At 47.9% G+C, this 25,359-nt stretch overlaps 1 protein-coding gene across 2 annotated transcripts in view; it reads right to left on the reverse strand.

The window, feature by feature from the left end:
• Positions 1 to 25,359, reverse strand: part of LOC135056644 (protein FRA10AC1) — a 330,853-nt gene that overhangs the window by 129,258 nt on the left and 176,236 nt on the right. For both annotated transcript variants that reach the window (XM_063962081.1, XM_063962082.1), the window contains exons 3-4: positions 8,799 to 8,894; positions 8,665 to 8,710 (exon numbers count right to left, since the gene is read on the reverse strand). In XM_063962081.1, coding sequence (XP_063818151.1) covers positions 8,665 to 8,710; positions 8,799 to 8,894 — 142 coding nt within the window. The remainder of the gene's footprint in view (positions 1 to 8,664; positions 8,711 to 8,798; positions 8,895 to 25,359) is intronic.

The following is a 25,359-nucleotide window of genomic DNA, read 5'->3' on the forward strand; positions in this document are numbered from 1 at the left end:
CATCGCTCGAGTGATCATAGTGTGATTGACAGGAAGTGGGTGTTTCTGGGCGGCAAGTGGCCGTTTTCAGGGAGTGTGCTAAAAAACGTGGGCGTGCCAGGTAAAAACGCAGGAGTGGCTTGAGAAACGGGGGAGTGGCTGGCCGAACGCAGGGCGTGTTTGTGATGTCAAACCAGGAACTAAATGGACTGAGGTGATCGCAATCTAGGAGTAGGTCTGGAGCTACTCAGAAACTGCAAGGAATTATTTAGTAGCAGTTCTGCTAATCTTTCGTTCGCTATTCTGCTAAGCTAAGATACACCACCAGAGGGCGACGGCCTAGCGTGTGCAATGCTGCTAAAAGCAGCTAGCGAGCGAACAACTCGGAATGACCACCTTGGTGAAGAAGATGAGCCGGGCTGCAGCATTGATGATAGAGCCATATATGTGTAACACACATCTTGTTAAAACAAAGTTCATAAATCCATCTTGTTTTGGGTCATCTCTCTCCACCTTCTGCCGTCAGCATCTTTTACAATGTCAGTGGCAGTTTATGTAAATTAAAAGGCATGGCACTGTAATTGCAAAAATAAGATTTTACTTACCGATAAATCTATTTCTCGTAGTCCGTAGTGGATGCTGGGACTCCGTCAGGACCATGGGGAATAGCGGCTCCGCAGGAGACAGGGCACAAAATTTAAAAGTTTGACCACTAGGTGGTGTGTACTGGCTCCTCCCCCTATGACCCTCCTCCAAGCCTCAGTTAGGATACTGTGCCCGGACGAGCGTACACAATAAGGAAGGATTTTGAATCCCGGGTAAGACTCATACCAGCCACACCAATCACACCGTACAACTTGTGATCTGAACCCAGTTAACAGTATGACAAACGTAGGAGCCTCTGAACAGACGGCTCACAACAATAACCCGATTTTTTTGTAACAATAACTATGTACAAGTATTGCAGACAATCCGCACTTGGGATGGGCGCCCAGCATCCACTACGGACTACGAGAAATAGATTTATCGGTAAGTAAAATCTTATTTTCTCTGACGTCCTAGTGGATGCTGGGACTCCGTCAGGACCATGGGGATTATACCAAAGCTCCCAAACGGGCGGGAGAGTGCGGATGACTCTGCAGCACCGAATGATGGGCGCCCAGCATCCACTACGGACTACGAGAAATAGATTTATCGGTAAGTAAAATCTTATTTTCTCTGACGTCCTAGTGGATGCTGGGACTCCGTCAGGACCATGGGGATTATACCAAAGCTCCCAAACGGGCGGGAGAGTGCGGATGACTCTGCAGCACCGAATGAGAGAACTCCAGGTCCTCCTTAGCCAGGGTATCAAATTTGTAGAATTTTACAAACGTGTTCTCCCCTGACCACGTAGCTGCTCGGCAGAGTTGTAATGCCGAGACCCCTCGGGCAGCCGCCCAAGATGAGCCCACCTTCCTTGTGGAATGGGCCTTGACAGATTTAGGCTGTGGCAGGCCTGCCACAGAATGTGCAAGTTGAATTGTGCTACAAATCCAACGAGCAATCGTCTGCTTAGAAGCAGGAGCACCCAGCTTGTTGGGTGCATACAGTATAAACAGCGAGTCAGATTTTCTGACTCCAGCCGTCCTTGAAATATATATTTTCAATGCTCTGACAAAGTCCAGCAACTTGGAATCCTCCAAATCGCTAGTAGCCGCAGGCACCACAATAGGCTGGTTCAGGTGAAACGCTGAAACCACCTTAGGCAGAAAGTGAGGACGCGTCCGCAGTTCTGCCCTGTCCGAATGGAAAATCAGATATGGGCTTTTATACGATAAAGCCGCCAATTCTGACACTCTCCTGGCTGAAGCCAGGGCCAGTAGCATGGTTACTTTCCATGTAAGATATTTCAAATCCACCGATTTGAGTGGCTCAAACCAATGGGATTTGAGAAAATCCAAAACTACATTAAGATCCCACGGTGCCACTGGGGGCACAACCGGGGGCTGTATATGTAGTACTCCTTTTACAAAAGTCTGGACTTCAGGAACTGAAGCCAATTCTTTCTGGAAGAAAATCGACAGGGCCGAAATTTGAACCTTAATGGACCCTAATTTGAGGCCCATAGACAATCCTGTTTGCAGGAAATGTAGGAATCGACCCAGTTGAAATTCCTCCGTCGGGGCCTTCCTGGCCTCACACCACGCAACATATTTTCTCCAAATGCGGTGATAATGTTGTGCAGTCACCTCCTTCCTGGCTTTTACCAGGGTAGGGATGACCTCTTCCGGAATGCCTTTTTCCCTTAGGATTCGGCGTTCAACCGCCATGCCGTCAAACGCAGCCGCGGTAAGTCTTGGAATAGACACGGTCCCTGCTGAAGCAGGTCCCGTCTTAGAGGTAGAGGCCACGGATCTTCCGTGAGCATCTCCTGAAGTTCCGGGTACCAAGTTCTTCTTGGCCAATCCGGAGCCACGAGTATCGTTCTTACTCCCCTTTGCCGTATAATTCTCAGTACTTTTGGTATGAGAGGCAGAGGAGGAAACACATACACTGACTGGTACACCCATGGTGTTACCAGAGCGTCTACAGCTATTGCCTGAGGGTCTCTTGACCTGGCGCAATACCTGTCCAGTTTTTTGTTGAGGCGGGACGCCATCATGTCCACCATTGGTCTTTCCCAATGGACCACAATCATGTGGAAGACTTCTGGATGAAGTCCCCACTCTCCCGGGTGCAGATCGTGTCTGCTGAGGAAGTCTGCTTCCCAGTTGTCCACTCCCGGGATGAACACAGCTGACAGTGCTAACACATGATTTTCTGCCCAGCGGAGAATCCTTGCAGCTTCTGCCATTGCCCTCCTGCTTCTTGTGCCGCCCTGTCTGTTTACGTGGGCGACTGCCGTGATGTTGTCCGACTGAATCAACACCGGCTGACCCTGAAGCAGAGGTTTTGCCAGGCTTAGAGCATTGTAGATTGCTCTTAGCTCCAGTATATTTATGTGAAGAGACGTCTCCAGGCTTGACCACACGCCCTGGAAGTTTCTTCCCTGTGTGACCGCTCCCCAGCCTCTCAGGCTGGCATCCGTGGTCACTAGGACCCAGTTCTGTATGCCGAATCTGCGGCCCTCTAACAGATGAGCACTCTGCAACCACCATAGCAGAGACACTCTTGTCCTTGTGGACAATTTTATCCGCTGATGCATCTGCAGATGCGATCCGGACCATTTGTCCAGCAGATCCCACTGAAAAGTTCGTGCATGGAATCTGCCGAATGGAATCGCTTCGTAAGAAGCTACCATTTTTCCCAGGACTCTTGTGCATTGATGCACAGATACTTTTCCTGGTTTTAGGAGGTTCCTGACTAGATCGGATAACTCCCTGGCTTTCTCCTCCGGAAGAAATACCTTTTTCTGAACAGTGTCCAGAATCATCCCTAGGAACAACAGACGTGTCGTCGGGATCAGTTGGGATTTTGGAAAATTCAGAATCCACCCGTGTTGTTGGAGCACTACTTGGGTTAGTGCTACTCCGACCTCCAGCTGTTCTCTGGATCTTGCCCTTATCAGGAGATCGTCCAAGTAAGGGATAATTAAGACGCCTTCTCTTCGAAGAAGGATCATCATTTCGGCCATTACCTTGGTAAAGACCCGGGGTGCCGTGGACAATCCAAACGGCAGCGTCTGAAACTGATAATGACAGTTTTGGACCACGAACCTGAGGTACCCTGGGTGTGAAGGACAAATTGGAACATGAAGGTAAGCATCCTTGATGTCCAAGGACACCATAAAATCCCCTTCTTCCAGATTCGCTATCACTGCTCTGAGTGACTCCATCTTGAACTTGAATTTTTGTATGTACAGGTTCAGAGATTTTAGATTTAGAATCGGTCTTACCGAGCCGTCCGGCTTCGGTACCACAAATAGCGTGGAGTAATACCCCTGTCCCTGTTGTAGGAGGGGTACCTTGACTATCACCTGCTGAGAATACAGCTTGTGAATGGCCTCCAATACCGTCGCCCTGTCGGAGGGAGACGTTGGCAAAGCAGACTTTAGGAAACGGCGAGGAGGGGACTTCTCGAATTCCAACCTGTAACCCTGAGATACTACCTGCAGGATCCAGGGGTCCACCTGCGAGTGAGCCCACTGTGCGCTGAAATGTTTGAGGCGACCCCCCACCGCCCCTGAGTCTGCTTGTAAGGTCCCAGCGTCATGCTGACGCCTTTGTAGAAGCCGGGGAGGGCTTCTGCTCCTGGGAAGGAGCTGCTTGTTGCAGTCTCTTACCCTTTCCTTTGCCTCGGGGCAAATAGGAATGTCCTTTTGCTCGTTTGTTCTTATAGGAACGAAAGGACTGCGGCTGAAAAGCCTGCGGCTTTTTCTGCTGGGAGGTGACCTGGGGTAAAAAGGTGGATTTTCCGGCCGTTGCCGTGGCCACCAGTTTGGAATCCGCATCACCTGACCACTGGCGCGTCCATAAACTTCTTCTGGCAGATATGGACATCGCACTTACTCTTGATGCCAGAGTGCAAATATCTCTCTGTGCATCTCGCATATAAAGAAATGCATCCTTTAACTGCTCTATAGTCAGTAAAATACTGTCCCTATCCAGGGTATCAATATTTTCAGACAGTGACTCCGACCAAGCCACGCCAGCACTGCACATCCAGGCTGAGGCGATTGCTGGTCTCAGTATAACACCCGTATGTGTGTATATACTTTTTAATGTATTCTCCAGCCTCCTATCAGCTGGATCCTTGAGGGCGGCCGTATCAGGAGACGGTAACGCCACTTGCTTTGATAAGCGTGTGAGCGCCTTATCCACCCTAGGAGGTGTTTCCCAGCGCGCCCTAACCTCTGGCGGGAAAGGGTATAATGCCAATAACTTCTTTGAAATTAGCAGTTTTCTATCTGGGGTAACCCACGCTTCATCACACACTTCATTCAGTTCCTCTGATTCAGGAAAAACTATCAGTAGTTTTTTCACACCCCACATAATACCCCTTTTTGTGGTACTTGCAGTATCAGAGATATGCAAAGCCTCCTTCATTGCCGTGATCATATAACGTGTGGCCCTACTGGAAAATACGTTTGTTTCTTCACCGTCGACACTGGATTCAGTGTCGACCGACTGAGGTAAAGGGCGTTTTACAGCCCCTGACGGTGTCTGAGACGCCTGGACAGGTACTAACTGGTTTGCCGGCTGTCTCATGTCGTCAACCGACTTTTGTAGCGTGCTGACACTATCCCGTAATTCCATAAACAAAGCCATCCATTCTGGTGTCGACTCCCTAGGGGGTGACATCACCATTACAGGCAATTGCTCCGCCTCCACGCCAACATCGTCCTCATACATGTCGACACACACGTACCGACACACAGCAGACACACAGGGAATGCTCTGATAGAAGACAGGACCCCACTAGCCCTTTGGGGAGACAGAGGGAGAGTTTGCCAGCACACACCCAAGCGCTATAAATATATATAGGGACAACCTTAATAAGTGTGTTCCCTTTATAGCAGCTCAAATATTATAAATATCGCCAATAAGTGCCCCCCCTCTCTGTTTTTACCCTGTTTCTGTAGTGCAGTGCAGGGGAGAGTCCTGGGAGCCTTCCTCGCAGCGGAGCTGGGCAGGAAAATGGCGCTGTGTGCTGAGGAGAATAGGCCCCGCCCCCTTTTCGGCGGGCTTCTTCTCCCGGTTTTTTTGGAACCTGGCAGGGGTTAAATACATCCATATAGCCCCAGGGGCTATATGTGATATATTTTAGCCAGAATAGGTATATTACATTGCTGCCCAGGGCGCCCCCCCCAGCGCCCTGCACCCTCAGTGACCGCTGGTGTGAAGTGTGCGGAGAGCAATGGCGCACAGCTGCAGTGCTGTGCGCTACCTCATGAAGACTGAGACGTCTTCTGCCGCCGGTTTCTGGACCTCTTCTCTATTCGGCCTCTGCAAGGGGGTCGGCGGCGCGGCTCCGGTGACCCATCCAGGCTGTACCTGTGATCGTCCCTCTGGAGCTAGTGTCCAGTAGCCTAAGAAGCAAATCCATCCTGCACGCAGGTGAGTTCACTTCTTCTCCCCTAAGTCCCTCGTTGCAGTGAGCCTGTTGCCAGCAGGACTCACTGAAAATAAAAAACCTAACAAACTTTTTCTAAGCAGCTCTTTAGGAGAGCCACCTAGATTGCACCCTGCTCGGACGGGCACAAAAACCTAACTGAGGCTTGGAGGAGGGTCATAGGGGGAGGAGCCAGTACACACCACCTAGTGGTCAAACTTTTAAATTTTGTGCCCTGTCTCCTGCGGAGCCGCTATTCCCCATGGTCCTGACGGAGTCCCAGCATCCACTAGGACGTCAGAGAAATAATGGAACCTGTGAGTTTAGTTGTGGGGTGCTAGTTGGAAAGCTGCATCACACAACAGTGACTAATTTAAAGTGCCAGTATACTCAGGGAGAAATTCTACAATTCTTTTGTGGTATAAAAGGTATGACAGTTTTTTCATAAGGTTTAACAACAAAGGGGTGTATTCAATACCTGTAGAAAGCTGCCGTCTTGTCGGAAAGATGGCAATTTCCAACAGGTTTAGGTCAGAAGGGGTTCCGACCTATTCAATGCGGCCCCGTTTTTCCGACAAGTCGGGAAATCCGACTTGTCAGAATGTACGTGGATCGGCGGAATAGCCACCGATCCACGCGCTTCTGTCAAAAAGGGGACCAAATCCGACAGGTTTTGGTCCCGTTTCCGACAATGTCAATCCAACTCTGTAAAAAGTCGGACTGACATTGCTGCCGCCTCCTCCATCCACCCTGAGCGGAACAGCGCCAGGGTCAGGAACAGCACCAGGGTGAGGAAAGCGGCGCGGGGTCAGGGGAGCAGCGAGGGGTTAGGAAAGCGGTGCCGGGCTGAGATGAGCAGCAGCGGCCAAATCAAACAGTCGGATGTGGCCACTCTTTGAATAGGGGTTGTCGGATCCATTCCGACAAATGCATGTCGGAATAGATCTGATCCTTATTGAATACACCCCCTAGAGCAGAGATTTTCAACCTTTTACAGCTCGCGCACACTGAACTAGATTTAAATATTGCCAAGATACACTCAAATATAATGGTGCTGCAGTTGCGTGTCCTAGGATGTCATGTTGCAGCTTCTACATATGTAACGCCTGAGTCACATCTGAGAAAGCCAGAAGAGCCCAACAATGCCCGGGTCCCCATTTTTAGAACTGGCTCTGCAACCACTAAACCCACCAGTATTGATCATTCCAGGGCCTCAGTAGCGGCAAAACACTGACCGGCCTGGCTCTGCTTCTGTGGCGGCACACCTGGAGACTGATCAGGGCACACTAGTGTGCTATGGCACAGTGGTTGAAAAGCACTGCCCTAGAGGGACAGGGGCAGAGATACTAAAATTACAGAGAAGATTGTATAGGCCCCTCATACTTTATTTTAACTAGTGTAATGGACTCTGCATATGATAGGTGACATAAGTCTCTGTCATACCCTCTACTCTGGCCAGCTCCCTCCACACTGTTCTGACCCCCGGTACTCAGTCCTGCAGTCCCCTCTTTGCCCTCCTGGTCACCCCCTCGCTCCATCTCATCCGCCCCCCCACCACCACATTTAGCCCCAGCTCCCAAACTTACCTTGTTCCCGATGACCAGTCCACCTCTTCTAGGTCTGAACGGTCTCCTTCACCGTGGGAGCTGTTTCGGTTGTGCGTGTGTACTGGAGAGATAGGGTACAATATGCCTGTACCAACCAACCAGCTTGTAACATCATTTTACAGGCTGTGATGATAAAATTAGGTAAAAGCTGATTGGTTGAAAAAGCAACTTATCTACTTTATCCCTCTCCAAAATTTGATAAATCTCCCCCCGGTATGGCACAATGTTTTTGGTAAGTGGCCCAATGTTTTTGGAAGTTTCAGCAACTAGTTGAATCCTAAAATATGGAATCAGTGCAATACGTGGCACGTGGGTAACTATCTGTGGGGAGGTTGTATGCGTGCCGGTTGTCTGTGTGTGCTACAAACTTTTGAGTCTAAGCTTCAGTGGACCAGGAACAGATGTGAATGATTAAACATCGTTTATCAAACGCCAGGTGGCGCTACATAAAGATTATTAATGACAACCCTAATATTTTCTGTGTGTACAGAAATGAGTCCACACACAACTAGCCTCAATGCGTCTTGCGTCACCTGCATGAGTGAGCCGCCAGGTCCCGTGCAGCTCTTCTAGCGTTGGGCGTCTATATGACATCACAATGTTATAGGAATAGGATGCACCAGGAGACTGCACTGGTTAATTTGATATGCGTCACTTGTACATCTGTGTGCAACTGAGTCTGTATACAAAGCACAATGACACTGGAAGGTAGCACTTTGTGTATAGCATAACAAATTAATCAGGACAGTCTCCCGGTGCATCCTAGTCATATTGCATTGTGATTAAGGTGCATTTTCGAGTAAAAATAAGCCACAAAGACGCATAGGACCTGGCGCGCAGAGAAGGGCTTTTTGGGGCGACTGCAGCAATAATGTATGACGGCACATCTGTGGAAAGATATTATTTATCTACCAAATACTCTTTGAAATAGTTTAGATCTTGACTAGGTCTTTCTACAAGCAACGCAATTTATTCCCAAGTCATAACATTGCCAGTAGAAGGCTACGGAAGTAACACTGTTCTCAGTACTGCAGACAAAGGATACGGCATCCATAGAGATCAGGTGAAATCTGCGGTTTCGTGCTTCCTCCCTTTACAGAGAGAAAAAAATAAAAAAATTTAATGTATAAGCTCCATGGCATCGCAGTGTAATAACATACAGCTAACAGTACACCGTACCTGTCCCACTCTTCTGCTGCAACGTCTCGATGAGCCACCTTTCCATGTCTGTCTTTCTGAAATGGCTTCTTAAGTAACGCGTCATCTTTTTTACTTCTGAAAAAGGACAACCCAGAAACATCAGCAATGAACAGGTAATAAATAGAACCACATACATAAAGAGGTCGCAATTAACATTTGCAGTTTTACTTTGCTGGTGTCAGTATACACATCTAACTTGCAGCCTACAGCTGCACATACATGTCAGTAAAATACAGAACGTTACAAATATAATAAAACGTTAAAGGGGAATTCAAAAATGTAACTTACTGTTCATTCTATCATCCTGCACCTGTCGCAACCCATGCCATTCCACTTTCCTGCCTGGGGTGTCACTCTCTGCTCTGGTGCTTCTAGCATACTCTGGTCTGTATTTCAGTGATGAAATACAGACCAGGGTGTGTGAGAAGCAGCAGAGCAGAGAGCGGCACCCCAGGCAGAAAAGAAGAATTGCACAGGCTGTGACAGATGCAGGGTGCTAGAATAAACATTAAAACAAATCGCCTACACAATTCACTAGGATATCAACAAAGACAAAAAATTATGCACCATAATAAATGTACAGAAAATAGAAGCAATGTTTTACATACGGACTAATGCTATTGGGGGGTCGCCCCACAATTCATCTGACTTTGTTTACATAGATCATTACGAAGTACTAAACAGCAAAGGATATTTCTAAATTACTAATATAATTAACCAGTAGTGAGTATTTCACCAGATAATAGTGTAGAATAACTGACAGGTTATTGGTTGCCGGCTAAAATGTACTCTATTATGTGTGTGTATGCATGTGGTAGGGAATACAGACTGTAAGACTGAAGTGAATAACTGAAATATTCTCTGTAAAGTGCTGCAGAATATGCGTGCGCTATATAAGGAACACTTAATAAATAAATCCCCCCTTGCATAGTAACATGGACGTAGTATACATTTATATGGAGACTTTCAGTTCTGGTAGTATAGTAACCAGCAGAGGGGTGTTTACTACACCTGGTAGCCGTACAAGAGATGTTTGGGTATGGAGGAGGTAATTCCCATTATAAGTACATATGGTAATACAGGTTGAGTATCCCATATCCAAATATTCCGAAATATGGAATATTCTGAAATACGGAATTTTTTGAGTGAGAGTGAGATAGTGAAAGCTTTGTTTTCTGATGGCTCAATGTACACAAACTTTGTTTAACACACAAGATTATTAAAAATATTGTATTAAATGACCTTCAGGCTGTGTGTATAAGGTGTACATGAAACATAAATGCATTCTGTGCTTAGACTTGGGTCCCATCGCCATAATATCTCATTATGGTATGCAATTATTCCAAAATACGGAAAAATCCCATATCCAAAATACTTCTGGTCCCAAACATTTTGGATATGGACTACAACCTGTACATACTAAATCCATTTAAATTAAGTGTATCATATGTAATCTACAAATCACACAAGCAATTCCAGCCTGATGCCAGAATATTATGTTTCAGAGAGCATATTGTGATTTTCATAGTGAATAAACAACGTTGTGTAATTGGATACGTTATTTATGTGGTTTGCAGAGCGGCGTGCTGAAAGATCTCCAAGGTGCATTAATGACCACAAACTGAATTATGAAACCTAAAGGGAACCGACACCACAAAAGCTTTGATTTCATCTCATAAACCATCAGTGACTGTTGGCAGATAAGACGTGCCTGGAACACATTGCAGCTACAGTGAAGAGGCATGGACAGATGGTTACACTCTGCTGCTATAGCTAGCCAAATTATCTGCAAAGGGCCTCATGTAGAGATGGATATAGGGCCTAATTCAGACCTGATCGCTGTGATGCTAATTTTGCTGTCCAGTGATCATATAGTCGCCGCCCAATGGGAGTGTAAATTTGCCCCGTGCAAGTGTGTGTTCACATGTGTACGCTGTGTGAAAATGTCCCTCAGTCAGCGGACAGCTGCAAATCCGTTCGCAACTCACTCACCATCAAATGGTTTTTCCAGTGTGTGCAGTCTGTGCGCAGCTCAGGACTTAAGGCCCGTACACACTGGTCGATATATCGGCCGTTCTCTTGAACGGCCGATATATCGCGGGACCGTCGGCCAGTGTGTACGGCAGATATGTCTGTGAACTCCGTCGTTCACAGACGTATCGGGTCGGCCCCGCAGCACAGCCGACGGCCAATATATCTACCGATATATTGGGGCGTCGCCGTGTGTGTACGGGGCGGTCGGCCGACCGCCCGTACACATGCTGCAGCGGCCGGCGGTGATTGACAGCTGAACTGGGCGGGCGTGTGTACACGTCCGCCCAGTTCATGACGTCAGTCCCCGACGGATCGAGCAGTGTGTATGCTGAACACACTGCTCGATCCGTCCATAGATATATCTGCAGATCAATTGATCTGCAGATATATCTGTTAGTGTGTACCCACCTTTACTCCTACAGTGCGAAAAGAACAGGCTGATCGGGGCCGGAGCGGACGTCACACACCCTCCCAGAAAACGCTTGGGAACACCTGCGTTTTTCCCGAACACTCCCAGAAAACAGTCAGTTTACCTCCCACAAACTGCCTTTTCCTGTCAATCAGCTTGCAAATGGCTGTGCGATAGAGAATTTCACACCAGCCCGTCGCTATTTGGCGACACGTATGCGCATTGTGATGCATACGCCGCCAATCGAAAATGCACAGCAGCAATCAGGTCTGAATCGGGGCCATTTATAGGAGATACAGTAGGCAGCCCTCAGCTGGCCTTGAAAATAATCATTATAAAAGTGGATTGCAGCAAGCAGTAGTACATGCAAATCTGTGAGCCTGCCTACACGCAGCATAAAGCAAATCTGTGACCCTGTCTACACGCAGCATAAAGCAAATCTGTGAGCCTGCCTACACGCAGCATAAAGCAAATCTGTGACCCTGTCTACACGCAGCATAAAGCAAATCTGTGAGCCTGCCTACACGCAGCATAAGGCAAATCTGTGAGCCTGCCTACACGCAGCATAAAGCAAATCTGTGAGCCTGCCTACACGCAGCATAAAGCACATCTGTGAGCCTGCCTACACGCAGCATAAAACACATCTGTGAGCCTGCCTACACGCAGCATAAAACACATCTGTGAGCCTGCCTACACACTCACACAGCATAAAGCAAATCTGTGAGCCTGCCTACACGCAGCATAAAGCAAATCTGTGAGCCTGCCTACACACAGCACAAAGCAAATCTGTGATGAGCCTGCCTACATGCAGCATAAAGCAAATCTGTGAGCCTGCCTACACGCAGCATAAAGCAAATCTGTGAGCCTGCCTACATGCAGCATAAAGCAAATCTGTGATGAGCCTGCCTACATGCAGCATAAAGCAAATCTGTGATGAGCCTGCCTACACGCAGCATAAAGCAAATCTGTGAGCCTGCCTACATGCAGCATAAAGCAAATCTGTGAGCCTGCCTACATGCAGCATAAAGCAAATCTGTGAGCCTGCCTACATGCAGCATAAAGCAAATCTGTGAGCCTGCCTACATGCAGCATAAAGCAAATCTGTGAGCCTGCCTACACGCAGCATAAAGCAAATCTGTGACCCTGTCTACACGCAGCATAAAGCAAATCTGTGAGCCTGTCTACACGCAGCATAAAGCAAATCTGTGAGCCTGCCTACACGCAGCATAAGGCAAATCTGTGAGCCTGCCTACACGCAGCATAAAGCAAATCTGTGAGCCTGCCTACACGCAGCATAAAGCACATCTGTGAGCCTGCCTACACGCAGCATAAAACACATCTGTGAGCCTGCCTACACGCAGCATAAAACACATCTGTGAGCCTGCCTACACACAGCATAAAGCAAATCTGTGAGCCTGCCTACACGCAGCATAAAGCAAATCTATGAGCCTGCCTACACACAGCATAAAGCAAATCTGTGATGAGCCTGCCTACACGCAGCATAAAGCAAATCTGTGACCCTGTCTACACGCAGCATAAAGCAAATCTGTGAGCCTGCCTACACGCAGCATAAGGCAAATCTGTGAGCCTGCCTACACGCAGCATAAAGCAAATCTGTGAGCCTGCCTACACGCAGCATAAAGCACATCTGTGACCCTGCCTATACGCAGCATAAAGCAAATCTGTGAGCCTGCCTACACGCAGCATAAAGCAAATCTGTGATGAGCCTGCCTACACGCAGCATACAGCAAATCTGTGACCCTGCCTACACGCAGCATAAAGCAAATCTGTGAGCCTGCCTACACGCAGCATAAAGCACAACATAGCCCCAATCTAACAGCTATTTCAGTTTAAAGGGACAGCTCCAGTATTATGCAGTATTAAATTATTTTAATCCAGCACTAAGGGTCCGCAGCATAAAGCAGTGCTTAAATATTTGGGACAGCAACATCCTGGGTCTTCATGGTTTCTGAACAGATTTCGTTAACTCTTTCCAGTACGGGAGATTAATTTACAGCAGCACTCAGCAGTATCAAAGTATAGTACAGGTTGAGTATCCCTTATCCAAAATGCTTGGGACCAGAAGTATTTTGGATATCGGATTTTTCCGTATTTTGGAATAATTGCATACCATAATGAGATATCGTGGCGATGGGACCCAAGTCTAAGCACAGAATTCATTTATGTTTCATATACACCTTATACACACAGCCTGAAGGTACTTTTATACAATATTTTTAATAACTTTGTGTATTAAACAAAGTGTGTGTAAATTCACACAAATCATTTATGTTTCATATACACCTTATACACAGCCTGAAGATCATTGAATACAATATTTTTAATAACTTGCGTATTAAACAAAGTTTGTGTACATTGAGCCATCAGAAAACAAAGATTTCACTATCTCACTCTCGCTCAAAAAAATAAGAATTTACTCACCGGTAATTCTATTTCTCGTAGTCCGTAGTGGATGCTGGGACTCCGTAAGGACCATGGGGAATAGCGGCTCCGCAGGAGACTGGGCACAACTATAAAGAAAGCTTTAGACTACTGGTGTGCACTGGCTCCTCCCACTATGACCCTCCTCCAGACTTCAGTTAGGATACTGTGCCCGGAAGAGCTGACACAATAAGGAAGGATTTTGAATCCCGGGTAAGACTCATACCAGCCACACCAATCACACCGTATAACTCGTGATACAATACCCAGTTAACAGTATGATAACAACTGAGCCTCTCAACAGATGGCTCAACAATAACCCTTTAGTTAAGCAATAACTATATACAAGTATTGCAGACAATCCGCACTTGGGATGGGCGCCCAGCATCCGCTACGGACTACGAGAAATAGAATTACCGGTGAGTAAATTCTTATTTTCTCTGACGTCCTAAGTGGATGCTGGGACTCCGTAAGGACCATGGGGATTATACCAAAGCTCCCAAACGGGCGGGAGAGTGCAGATGACTCTGCAGCACCGAATGGGCAAACTCTAGGTCCTCCTCAGCCAGGGTGTCAAACTTGTAGAATTTTGCAAACGTGTTTGACCCCGACCAAGTAGCTGCTCGGCAAAGTTGAAGAGCCGAGACCCCTCGGGCAGCCGCCCAAGATGAGCCCACCTTCCTCGTGGAATGGGCTTTCACTGATTTAGGATGCGGCAGTCCAGCCGCAGAATGTGCAAGCTGAATCGTACTACAGATCCAGCGAGCAATAGTCTGCTTTGAAGCAGGTGCACCCAACTTGTTGGGCGCATACAGGATAAAGAGCGAGTCAGTCTTTCTGACTCCAGCTGTCCTGGAAACATAGATTTTCAGGGCCCTGACTACGTCCAACAACTTGGAAGCCTCCAAGTCTCTTGTAGCCGCAGGCACCACGATAGGTTGGTTCAGATGAAAAGCTGATACCACTTTAGGGAGAAACTGGGGACGAGTCCTCAATTCCGCCCTATCCATATGGAAAATCAGATAAGGGCTTTTACATGACAAAGCCGCCAATTCTGATACACGCCTGGCCGAAGCCAAGGCCAACAACATGACCACTTTCCACGTGAGATATTTCAAATCCACGGTTTTTAGTGGCTCAAACCAATGTGACTTTAGGAAATCCAACACCACGTTGAGATCCCAAGGTGCCACTGGAGGCACAAAAGGGGGCTGAATATGCAGCACTCCCTTAACAAAAGTCTGAACTTCAGGTAGTGAAGCCAGTTCTCTCTGGAAGAAAATCGATAGAGCCGAAATCTGGACCTTAATGGAACCCAATTTAAGGCCCATAGTCACCCCTGACTGTAGGAAGTGCAGGAAACGGCCCAGCTGAAATTCCTCCGTTGGGGCCTTCCTGGCCTCACACCACGCAACATATTTTCGCCAAATGCGGTGATAATGGTTTGCGGTTACTTCTTTCCTAGCTTTAATCAGCGTAGGAATGACTTCCTCCGGAATGCCCTTTTCCTTCAGGATCCGGTGTTTAACCGCCATGCCGTTAAACGCAGCCGCGGTAAGTCTTGGAACAGACAGGGCCCCTGCTGCAGCAGGTCTTGTCTGAGCGGTAGAGGCCATGGGTCCTCTGAGATCATTTCTTGAAGTTCCGGGTACCAAGCTCCTCTTGGCCAATCCGGAACAATGAGTATAGTTCTTACTACTCTTCCCCGTATTATCCTCAGTACCTTTGGTATGAGAGGAAGAGGAGGGAACACATAAACCGACCGGTACACCCACGGTGTCACTAGAGCGTCCACAGCTATCGCCTGCGGGTCTCTTGACCTGGCGCAATACTTTTCTAGCTTTTTGTTTAGGCGGGACGCCATCATGTCCACCTGTGGCCTTTCCCAACGGTTTACAATCAATTGAAAGACTTCTGGATGAAGTCCCCACTCTCCCGGGTGGAGGTCGTGCCTGCTGAGGAAGTCTGCTTCCCAGTTGTCCACTCCCGGAATGAACACTGCTGACAGTGCTAACACGTGATTTTCCGCCCATCGGAGAATCCTTGTGGCTTCTGCCATTGCCGTCCTGCTTCACGTGCCGCCCTGTCGGTTTACATGGGCGACCGCCGTGATGTTGTCTGACTGGATCAGTACCGACTGGTTTTCAAGCAGGGGTTTTGCCTGACTTAGGGCATTGTAAATGGCCCTTAGTTCCAGAATATTTATGTGTAGGGAAGTCTCCTGACTTGACCATAGTCCTTGGAAGTTTCTTCCCTGTGTGACTGCCCCCCAGCCTCGAAGGCTGGCATCCGTGGTCACCAGGACCCAGTCCTGTATGCCGAATCTGCGGCCTTCTTGAAGATGAGCACTCTGCAGCCACCACAGCAGAGACACCCTTGTCCTTGGAGACAGGGTTATCAGCCGATGCATCTGAAGATGCGATCCGGACCACTTGTCCAACAGGTCCCACTGAAAGGTTCTTGCATGAAACCTGCCGAATGGAATCGCTTCGTAGGAAGCTACCATCTTTCCCAGGATCCGCGTGCAATGATGCACCGACACCTGTTTTGGTTTTAGGAGGCCTCTGACTAGAGATGACAGCTCCTTGGCCTTCTCCTCCGGGAGAAACACTTTTTTCTGTTCTGTGTCCAGAACCATCCCCAGGAACAGTAGACATGTCGTAGGGACCAGCTGTGACTTTGGAATGTTTAGAATCCAGCCGTGCTGTTGTAGCACCTCCCGAGATAGTGCTACCCCAACCAACAACTGCTCTCTGGACCTCGCCTTTATCAGGAGATCGTCCAAGTACGGGATAATTAAAACTCCCTTCTTTCGAAGGAGTATCATCATTTCGGCCATTACCTTGGTAAAGACCCTCGGAGCCGTGGATAGACCGAACGGCAATGTCTGGAATTGGTAATGACAATCCTGTACCACAAATCTGAGGTACTCCTGGTGAGGATGGTAAATGGGGACATGCAGGTAAGCATCCTTGATGTCCAGTGATACCATGTAATCCCCCTCGTCCAGGCTTGCAATAACCGCCCTGAGCGATTCCATCTTGAACTTGAATTTTTTTATATATGTGTTCAAGGATTTTAAATTTAAAATGGGTCTCACCGAACCGTCCGGTTTCGGTACCACAAACATTGTGGAATAGTAACCCCGTCCTTGTTGAAGTAGGGGTACCTTTACTATCATCTGTTGTGAATACAGCTTGTGAATTGCCTGTAACACTGCCTCCCTGCCTGAGGGAGTGGTTGGCAAGGCAGATTTGAGGAAACGGCGGGGGGGAGACGTCTCGAATTCCAGCTTGTACCCCTGAGATACTATCTGAAAAATCCAGGGAGCCACCCGTGAGCGAGCCCACTGATTGCTGAAATATTTGAGACGGGCCCCCACCGTACCTGGCTCCGCCTGTGGAGCCCCAGCGTCATGCTGTGGACTTAGAGGAAGCGGGGGAGGACTTTTGCTCCTGGGAACTGGCTGTATGCTGCAGCTTTTTCCCCCTACCTCTGCCTCTGGGCAGAAAGGACGCGCCTTTAACCCGCTTGCCCCTATTGGGCCGAAAGGACTGTACCTGATAATACGGTGCTTTCTTTGGCTGTGAGGGAACATGGGGTAAAAATGTAGACTTCCCAGCTGTTGCTGTGGAAACGAGGTCCGAGAGACCATTCCCGAACAACTCCTCACCCTTATAAGGCAGAACTTCCATGTGCCGTTTGGAATCTGCATCTCCTGTCCACTGCCTAGTCCATAACCCTCTCCTGGCAGAAATGGACATTGCACTAATTTTGGATGCCAGACGGCAAATATCCCTCTGTGCATCCCTCATGTATAAAAGTGCGTCTTTTATATGCTCTACGGTTAGCAATATAGTGTCCCTGTCCAGGGTATCAATATTTTCTGACAGGGAATCTGACCATGCAGCTGCAGCACTGCACATCCATGCTGAAGCAATAGCTGGTCTCAGTATAACACCTGTGTGTGTATATATAGATTTCAGGATAGCCTCCTGCTTTCTATCAGCAGATTCCTTCAGGGCGGCCGTATCCGGAGACGGTAGTGCCACCTTCTTTGACAAGCGTGTGAGCGCTTTATCCACCCTAGGGGATGTTTCCCAGCGTGACCTATCCTCTGGCGGGAAAGGGTACGCCATTAGTAACCTCTTAGAAATTACCAGCTTCTTATCAGGGGAAGCCCACGCTTCTTCACACACCTTATTTAACTCATCAGATGGAGGAAAAGCTACTGGTAGTTTTTTCTCTCCAAACATAATACCCTTTTTTGTGGTACCGGGGGTAACATCAGAAATGTGCAACACATTTTTCATTGCCTCAATCATGTAACGTGTGGCCCTACTGGAAGTTACATTAGTCTCATCGTCGTCGACACTGGAGTCAGTATCCGTGTTGACATCTGTGTCTGCCATCTGAGGTAGCGGGCGTTTTAGAGCCCCTGATGGCTTTTGAGACGCCTGGGCAGGCACAGGCTGAGAAGCCGACTGTCCCACATTTGGTATGTCGTCAAACCTTTTATGCAAGGAGTCGACACTGTCGCGTAATTCCTTCCACAGCACCATCCACCCAGGTGTCGACCCCGCAGGGGGTGACATCACATTTACAGGCATCTGCTCCGCCTCCACATAAGCCTCCTCATCAAACATTCGACACAGCCGTACCGACACACCGCAAACACACAGGGAATGCTCTGACAGAGGACAGGACCCCACAAAGCCCTTTGGGGAGACAGAGAGAGAGTATGCCAGCACACACCAGAACGCTATATAACACAGGGATCCCACTATAAATGAGTGTTTTCCCTTATAGCTGCTTTATATATATATATATATATATATATATATATATATCCTGCGCCTAAATTTAGTGCCCCCCCTGTCTTTTTTACCCTTCTGTAGGTTTTAGACTGCAGGGGAGAGCCAGGGAGCTTCCTTCCAGCGGAGCTGTGAGGGAAAAATGGCGCCAGTGTGCTGAGGGAGATGGCCCCGCCCCTTTTCCGGCGGACTTCTCCCGCTTTTTCTGGAATACTGGCAAGGGTATTTTTACATCTATATAGCCTCTAGGACTATATATGATGTAGATTTGCCAGCCAAGGTGTCTTATATTGCCCTCAGGGCACCCCCCCCCCGGCGCCCTGCACCCATCAGTGACCGGAGTGTGAGGTGTACATGAGGAGCAATGGCGCACAGCTGCAGTGCTGTACGCTACCTTGGTGAAGACCGAAGTCTTCTGCCGCCGATTTTCCGGACCTCTTCATGCTTCTGGCTCTGTAAGGGGGACGGCGGCGCGGCTCCGGGAACGAACACCAAGGTCGGCTCCTGCGGTCGATCCCTCTGGAGCTAATGGTGTCCAGTAGCCTAAGAAGCCCAAACTACCACCTGTTAGGTAGGTTCGCTTCTTCTCCCCTTAGTCCCTCGCTGCAGTGAGTCTGTTGCCAGCAGATCTCACTGTAAAATAAAAAACCTAAATATACTTTCTTTCTAGGAGCTCAGGAGAGCCCCTAGTGTGCATCCAGCTCAGCCGGGCACAGGATTCTAACTGAAGTCTGGAGGAGGGTCATAGTGGGAGCAGCCAGTGCACACCAGTAGTCTAAAGCTTTCTTTATAGTTGTGCCCAGTCTCCTGCGGAGCCGCTATTCCCCATGGTCCTTACGGAGTCCCAGCATCCACTTAGGACGTCAGAGAAATTCCGTATTTCGGAATATTCAGTATTTCGGAATATTTGGATATGGGATACTCAACCTGTAGTATATAAAATTTTCTTACTCTACACCTGCTCTCTCTGCATCTTAATTGCAATGACAAAAGCCTGGCCAGGGAAGATCTGAAGGTTATTTATATATTGTGGGACTCTTTGCTTGCAAAGATTAACATTACTTGTTGTGTATCTGCAATTGCGAAATTATATAATCTGTGTGAAAAGTGTTATACACATAGTAGAAGTATAAAATAGTTCAGCCTAAATCCGTAAATAGAGTTACCTTATTGTGATATAATTTGCATACCATTATTAAAGTCATAAAAATATTTGATGTGCTAATTGCAATAGCTAAAGTTTAAATATCATGTTGAGCTACATTTATATGCTGATAAATTGCACAGAGTAAAGTTAAGTGGTATATCATGTTGTACCATGGTATGCTTACCTGCTTTCATTTAGAACAGTCAGAGCATGATGTAGTAATCCAGTTAAATAAACCAGTTGTCATCTGAAGACAACAGGTACAGGTACAAGTATGGATTAGCACCATGCACCTATCACAAACGTGCAGTTCATCTTTCCTGCTCTGGTGCTTCTAGCACACTCAAGTCTGTACCTCAGCACTGAAATACAGACCAAAGTGTGCTAGAAGTACCAGAACAGAGAGTGACTCCCCAGGCAGGAAAACTGAACTGCACAGGTTTTTATAGGTGCAGGGTGCTAAATTGAAGACTCTCTCTATTGGGTACAAATAAGACCTTTGTTTCTGTTCATATGCAGATACCTTCAATTCAAAGAGGCAGAATGGAAGCAGGGAGTGCAGTGAAAGGTTAGTCACTGAGTACAATAAGGGTGTGGGTATATGCATCAGAGTTTAGCTGGGGACACACTAGACAATATATCGGGCATTCAAGCAAATGGCCGATATATCTCGAGCCCGCCGGCGGGTGTGTACACAAGATATGTCTGTGACTGACGTTATTTACAGACATATCAAGTCTAAAGATATATGGCTTTGTGAGCAGGCAGTCCGACGACCGCTCATACACTTGCTGCAGAGGTTGACATCACAGCTGGCCAGGCAAATTCAAATGCCCGCCCAGCTGGGCAACCTGACTGATACATCAAGCAGCCAATCGGTAAGTGTGTATGCTCACCTGAATCGACTGCTCTGTTGGCGCGACAGCAAGTCTGCTGTAAAGTCGTGACTGTGTGTACCCAGCCTTAGACCTGGATACAGACAGCTATGTTAAGATTAGGTGGCGTAACGCATGCAAATGCTCAACTGCTGAGGCAACGTACAGATGGATGATGACAATGATCTGCAGCCACTTCCGATTGGCTGATTGAGTCTGGTTCCCTTCCAATGTATAGAAATCATTAGTAAGGCTGCAATACTATATGAAAGCAAGGCCATCTATTCGCCTTACTAATTTGATATTTACATTCAGAACCCAGCATTTGGGGGGACATTTATTAAAGTTTGGAGAGCGATAACATGGAAAGAGAGATGAAGTACCAACCAATCAGCTCCTGTCTATTTTCAAACACAGCTTGTAAAATGACAGATGGAAGCTTATTAGTTAGCGTGTTATCTGTCGCCTTGCTTTGAGAAATCTTCCCATCATTTTTTGAAGTCAGATACAAGGTTTGCACATAATTGAATTTAATTTGTAATTTCATTTTGTAGTTGGGTCTACATGTAATTGTAATTTACATTGTAAATGCGGCGGACTTCTGCATATGTGAATGACATTATACATTATGTTATGCATATGACACTTTGTTACAGTATTATACAGTGCAGTAATTAAGTAGTGTAAATTTAGCATTCACTACTGAGCCTGCCCAGGCACATCTCTATGCGTTTGTTACAGGCACATTGCTAATGCAGAGCTGGTGATGCATCAATCTCCACATAAACACACAACTGAGCCTTTTATGGACAGATTTTGGGAACATAACATAAAATGCATCCAACTCTACATCAGGCAACACTTGGACGACTCCCGCTTCTAAAAAAAGGTCTACACCATAATGTCGAATGTCAAACTGTTGACATGGTTAACAAGTCGAGAATATAAATTTTAGGGATAAAATAAGAATTTACTTACCGATAATTCTATTTCTCGTAGTCCGTAGTGGATGCTGGGAACTCCGTAAGGACCATGGGGAATAGCGGCTCCGCAGGAGACTGGGCACAAAAGTAAAGCTTTAGGACTATCTGGTGTGCACTGGCTCCTCCCCCTATGACCCTCCTCCAAGCCTCAGTTAGGATACTGTGCCCGGACGAGCGTACACAATAAGGAAGGATTTTGAATCCCGGGTAAGACTCATACCAGCCACACCAATCACACCGTACAACCTGTGATCTGAACCCAGTTAACAGCATGATAACAGAGGAGCCTCTGAAAAGATGGCTCACAACAATAATAACCCGATTTTTGTAACAATAACTATGTACAAGTATTGCAGACAATCCGCACTTGGGATGGGCGCCCAGCATCCACTACGGACTACGAGAAATAGAATTATCGGTAAGTAAATTCTTATTTTCTCTGACGTCCTAGTGGATGCTGGGAACTCCGTAAGGACCATGGGGATTATACCAAAGCTCCCAAACGGGCGGGAGAGTGCGGATGACTCTGCAGCACCGAATGAGAGAACTCCAGGTCCTCCTCAGCCAGGGTATCAAATTTGTAGAATTTAGCAAACGTGTTTGCCCCTGACCAAGTAGCTGCTCGGCAAAGTTGTAAAGCCGAGACCCCTCGGGCAGCCGCCCAAGATGAGCCCACCTTCCTTGTGGAATGGGCTTTTACAGATTTTGGCTGTTGCAGGCCTGCCACAGAATGTGCAAGCTGAATTGTACTACAAATCCAACGAGCAATAGTCTGCTTAAAAGCAGGAGCACCCAGCTTGTTGGGTGCATACAGGATAAACAGCGAGTCAGATTTTCTGACTCCAGCCGTCCTGGAAACATATATTTTCAGGGCCCTGACTACGTCCAGCAACTTGGAGTCCTCCAAGTCCCTAGTAGCCGCAGGTACCACAATAGGCTGGTTCAAGTGAAACGCTGAAACCACCTTAGGGAGAAATTGAGGACGAGTCCTCAATTCTGCCCTGTCCGTATGAAAAATTAGGTAAGGGCTTTTATAGGATAAAGCCGCCAATTCTGAGACACGCCTGGCTGAAACCAGGGCCAACAGCATTACCACTTTCCATGTGAGATATTTTAAGTCCACAGTGGTGAGTGGTTCAAACCAATGTGATTTTAGGAACCCCAAAACTACATTGAGATCCCAAGGTGCCACTGGAGGCACAAAAGGAGGCTGTATATGCAGTACCCCCTTGACAAACGTCTGAACTTCAGGAACTGAAGCCAGTTCTTTCTGGAAGAAAATCGACAGGGCCGAAATTTGAACCTTAATGGACCCTAATTTTAGGCCCATAGACAGTCCTGTTTGCAGGAAATGCAGGAAACGACCCAGTTGAAATTCCTCTGTAGGGGCCTTCCTGGCCTCGCACCACGCAACATATTTACGCCAAATACGGTGATAATGCTGTACGGTTACATCCTTCCTGGCTTTGATCAGGTTAGGGATGACTTCATCCGGAATGCCTTTTTCCTTCAGGATCCGGCGTTCAACCGCCATGCCGTCAAACGCAGCCGCGGTAAGTCTTGGAACAGACAGGGTCCCTGCTGGAGCAGGTCCTTTCTTAGAGGTAGAGGCCACGGGTCCTCTGTGAGCATCTCTTGAAGTTCCGGGTACCAAGTCCTTCTTGGCCAATCCGGAGCCACGAGTATAGTCCTTACTCCTCTCCTTCTTATGATTCTCAGTACCTTGGGTATGAGAGGCAGAGGAGGGAACACATACACTGACTGGTACACCCACGGTGTTACCAGAGCGTCCACAGCTATTGCCTGAGGGTCCCTTGACCTGGCGCAATACCTGTCTAGTTTTTTGTTGAGGCGGGACGCCATCATGTCCACCTTTGGTTTTTCACAACGGTTCACAATCATGTGGAAGACTTCTGGGTGAAGTCCCCACTCTCCCGGGTGGAGGTCGTGTCTGCTGAGGAAGTCTGCTTCCCAGTTGTCCACTCCCGGAATGAACACTGCTGACAGTGGTATCACATGATTTTCCGCCCAGCGAAGAATCCTTGCAACTTCTGCCATTGCCCTCCTGCTTCTTGTGCCGCCCTGTCTGTTTACGTGGGCGACTGCCGTGATGTTGTCTGACTGGATCAGCACCGGCTGACCTTGAAGCAGAGGTCTTGCTAGGCTTAGAGCATTGTAGATGGCCCTTAGCTCCAGGATATTTATGTGAAGTGATGTCTCCAGGCTTGACCACAAGCCCTGGAAATTTCTTCCCTGTGTGACTGCTCCCCAGCCTCTCAGGCTGGCATCCGTGGTCACCAGGACCCAGTCCTGAATGCCGAATCTGCGGCCCTCTAGAAGATGAGCACTCTGCAACCACCACAGGAGAGACACCCTTGTCCTTGGTGACAAGATTATCCGCTGATGCATCTGAAGATGCGACCCGGACCATTTGTCTAGCAGATCCCACTGGAAGGTTCTTGCGTGGAATCTGCCGAATGGGATTGCTTCGTAAGAAGCCACCATCTTTCCCAGGACCCTTGTGCATTGATGCACTGAGACTTGGCCTGGTTTTAGGAGATTTCTGACTAGTTCGGATAACTCCCTGGCTTTCTCCTCCGGGAGAAACACCTTTTTCTGGACTGTGTCCAGGATCATCCCTAGGAATAGAAGTCGTGTCGTCGGGATCAGCTGCGATTTTGGAATATTGAGAATCCAACCGTGCTGGCGCAGCACTATCTGAGATAGTGCTACTCCGACTTCCAACTGTTCCCTGGATCTTGCCCTTATCAGGAGATCGTCCAAGTAAGGGATAACTAAAACTCCTTTCCTTCGAAGGAGTATCATCATTCGGCCATTACCTTGGTAAAGACCCGGGGTGCCGTGGACAATCCAAACGGCAGCGTCTGAAACTGATAGGCATCTTTGATGTCCAGAGACACCATATAGTCCCCTTCTTCCAGGTTTGCAATCACTGCCCTGAGTGACTCCATCTTGAATTTGAACCTTTGTATGTAAGTGTTCAAGGATTTTAGGTTTAAAATTGGTCTCACCGAGCCGTCCGGCTTCGGTACCACAAATAGTGTGGAATAGTACCCCTTTCCCTGTTGTAGGAGGGGTACCTTGATTATCACCTGCTGGGAATATAGCTTGTGAATGGCTTCCAATACTGCCTCCCTGTCTGAGGGAGACGTCGGTAAAGCAGACTTTAGAAAACGGCGAGGGGGAGACGTCTCGAATTCCAATTTGTACCCCTGAGATACCACCTGAAGGATCCAGGGGTCCACTTGCGAGTGGGCCCACTGCGCACTGAACTTCTTGAGACGGGCCCCCACCGTGCCTGAGTCCGCTTGTAAAGCCCCAGCGTCATGCTGAGGACTTTACGGAGGCGGGAGAGGGCTTTTGTTCCTGGGAACTGGCTGTTTGTTGCAGCCTTTTTCCTCTCCCTCTGCCACGGGGCAGAAAAGAGGCGCCTTTTGCCCGCTTGCCCTTATGGGGCCGAAAGGACTGCGCCTGATAATACGGCGTATTCTTAGGTTGAGAACCTACCTGGGGTAAAAATGTGGATTTTCCAGCAGTTGCCGTGGCTACCAGGTCTGATAGACCTACCCCAAATAACTCCTTCCCCTTATAAGGCAATACTTCCATGTGCCTTTTAGAATCCGCATCACCTGACCACTGCCGCGTCCATAAACCTCTTCTTGCAGAAATGGACAGCGCGCTAACTCTTGATGCCAGTCGGCAAATATCCCTCTGTGCATCACGCATATATAGAAATGCATCCTTCAAATGCTCTATAGTCAGTAATATACTGTCCCTATCTAGGGTATCAATATTTTCAGTCAGGGAATCCGACC

This window comes from Pseudophryne corroboree, chromosome 3, assembly GCF_028390025.1.
Source record: "Pseudophryne corroboree isolate aPseCor3 chromosome 3, aPseCor3.hap2, whole genome shotgun sequence".
Taxonomy (NCBI): Eukaryota; Metazoa; Chordata; class Amphibia; order Anura; family Myobatrachidae; genus Pseudophryne; species Pseudophryne corroboree.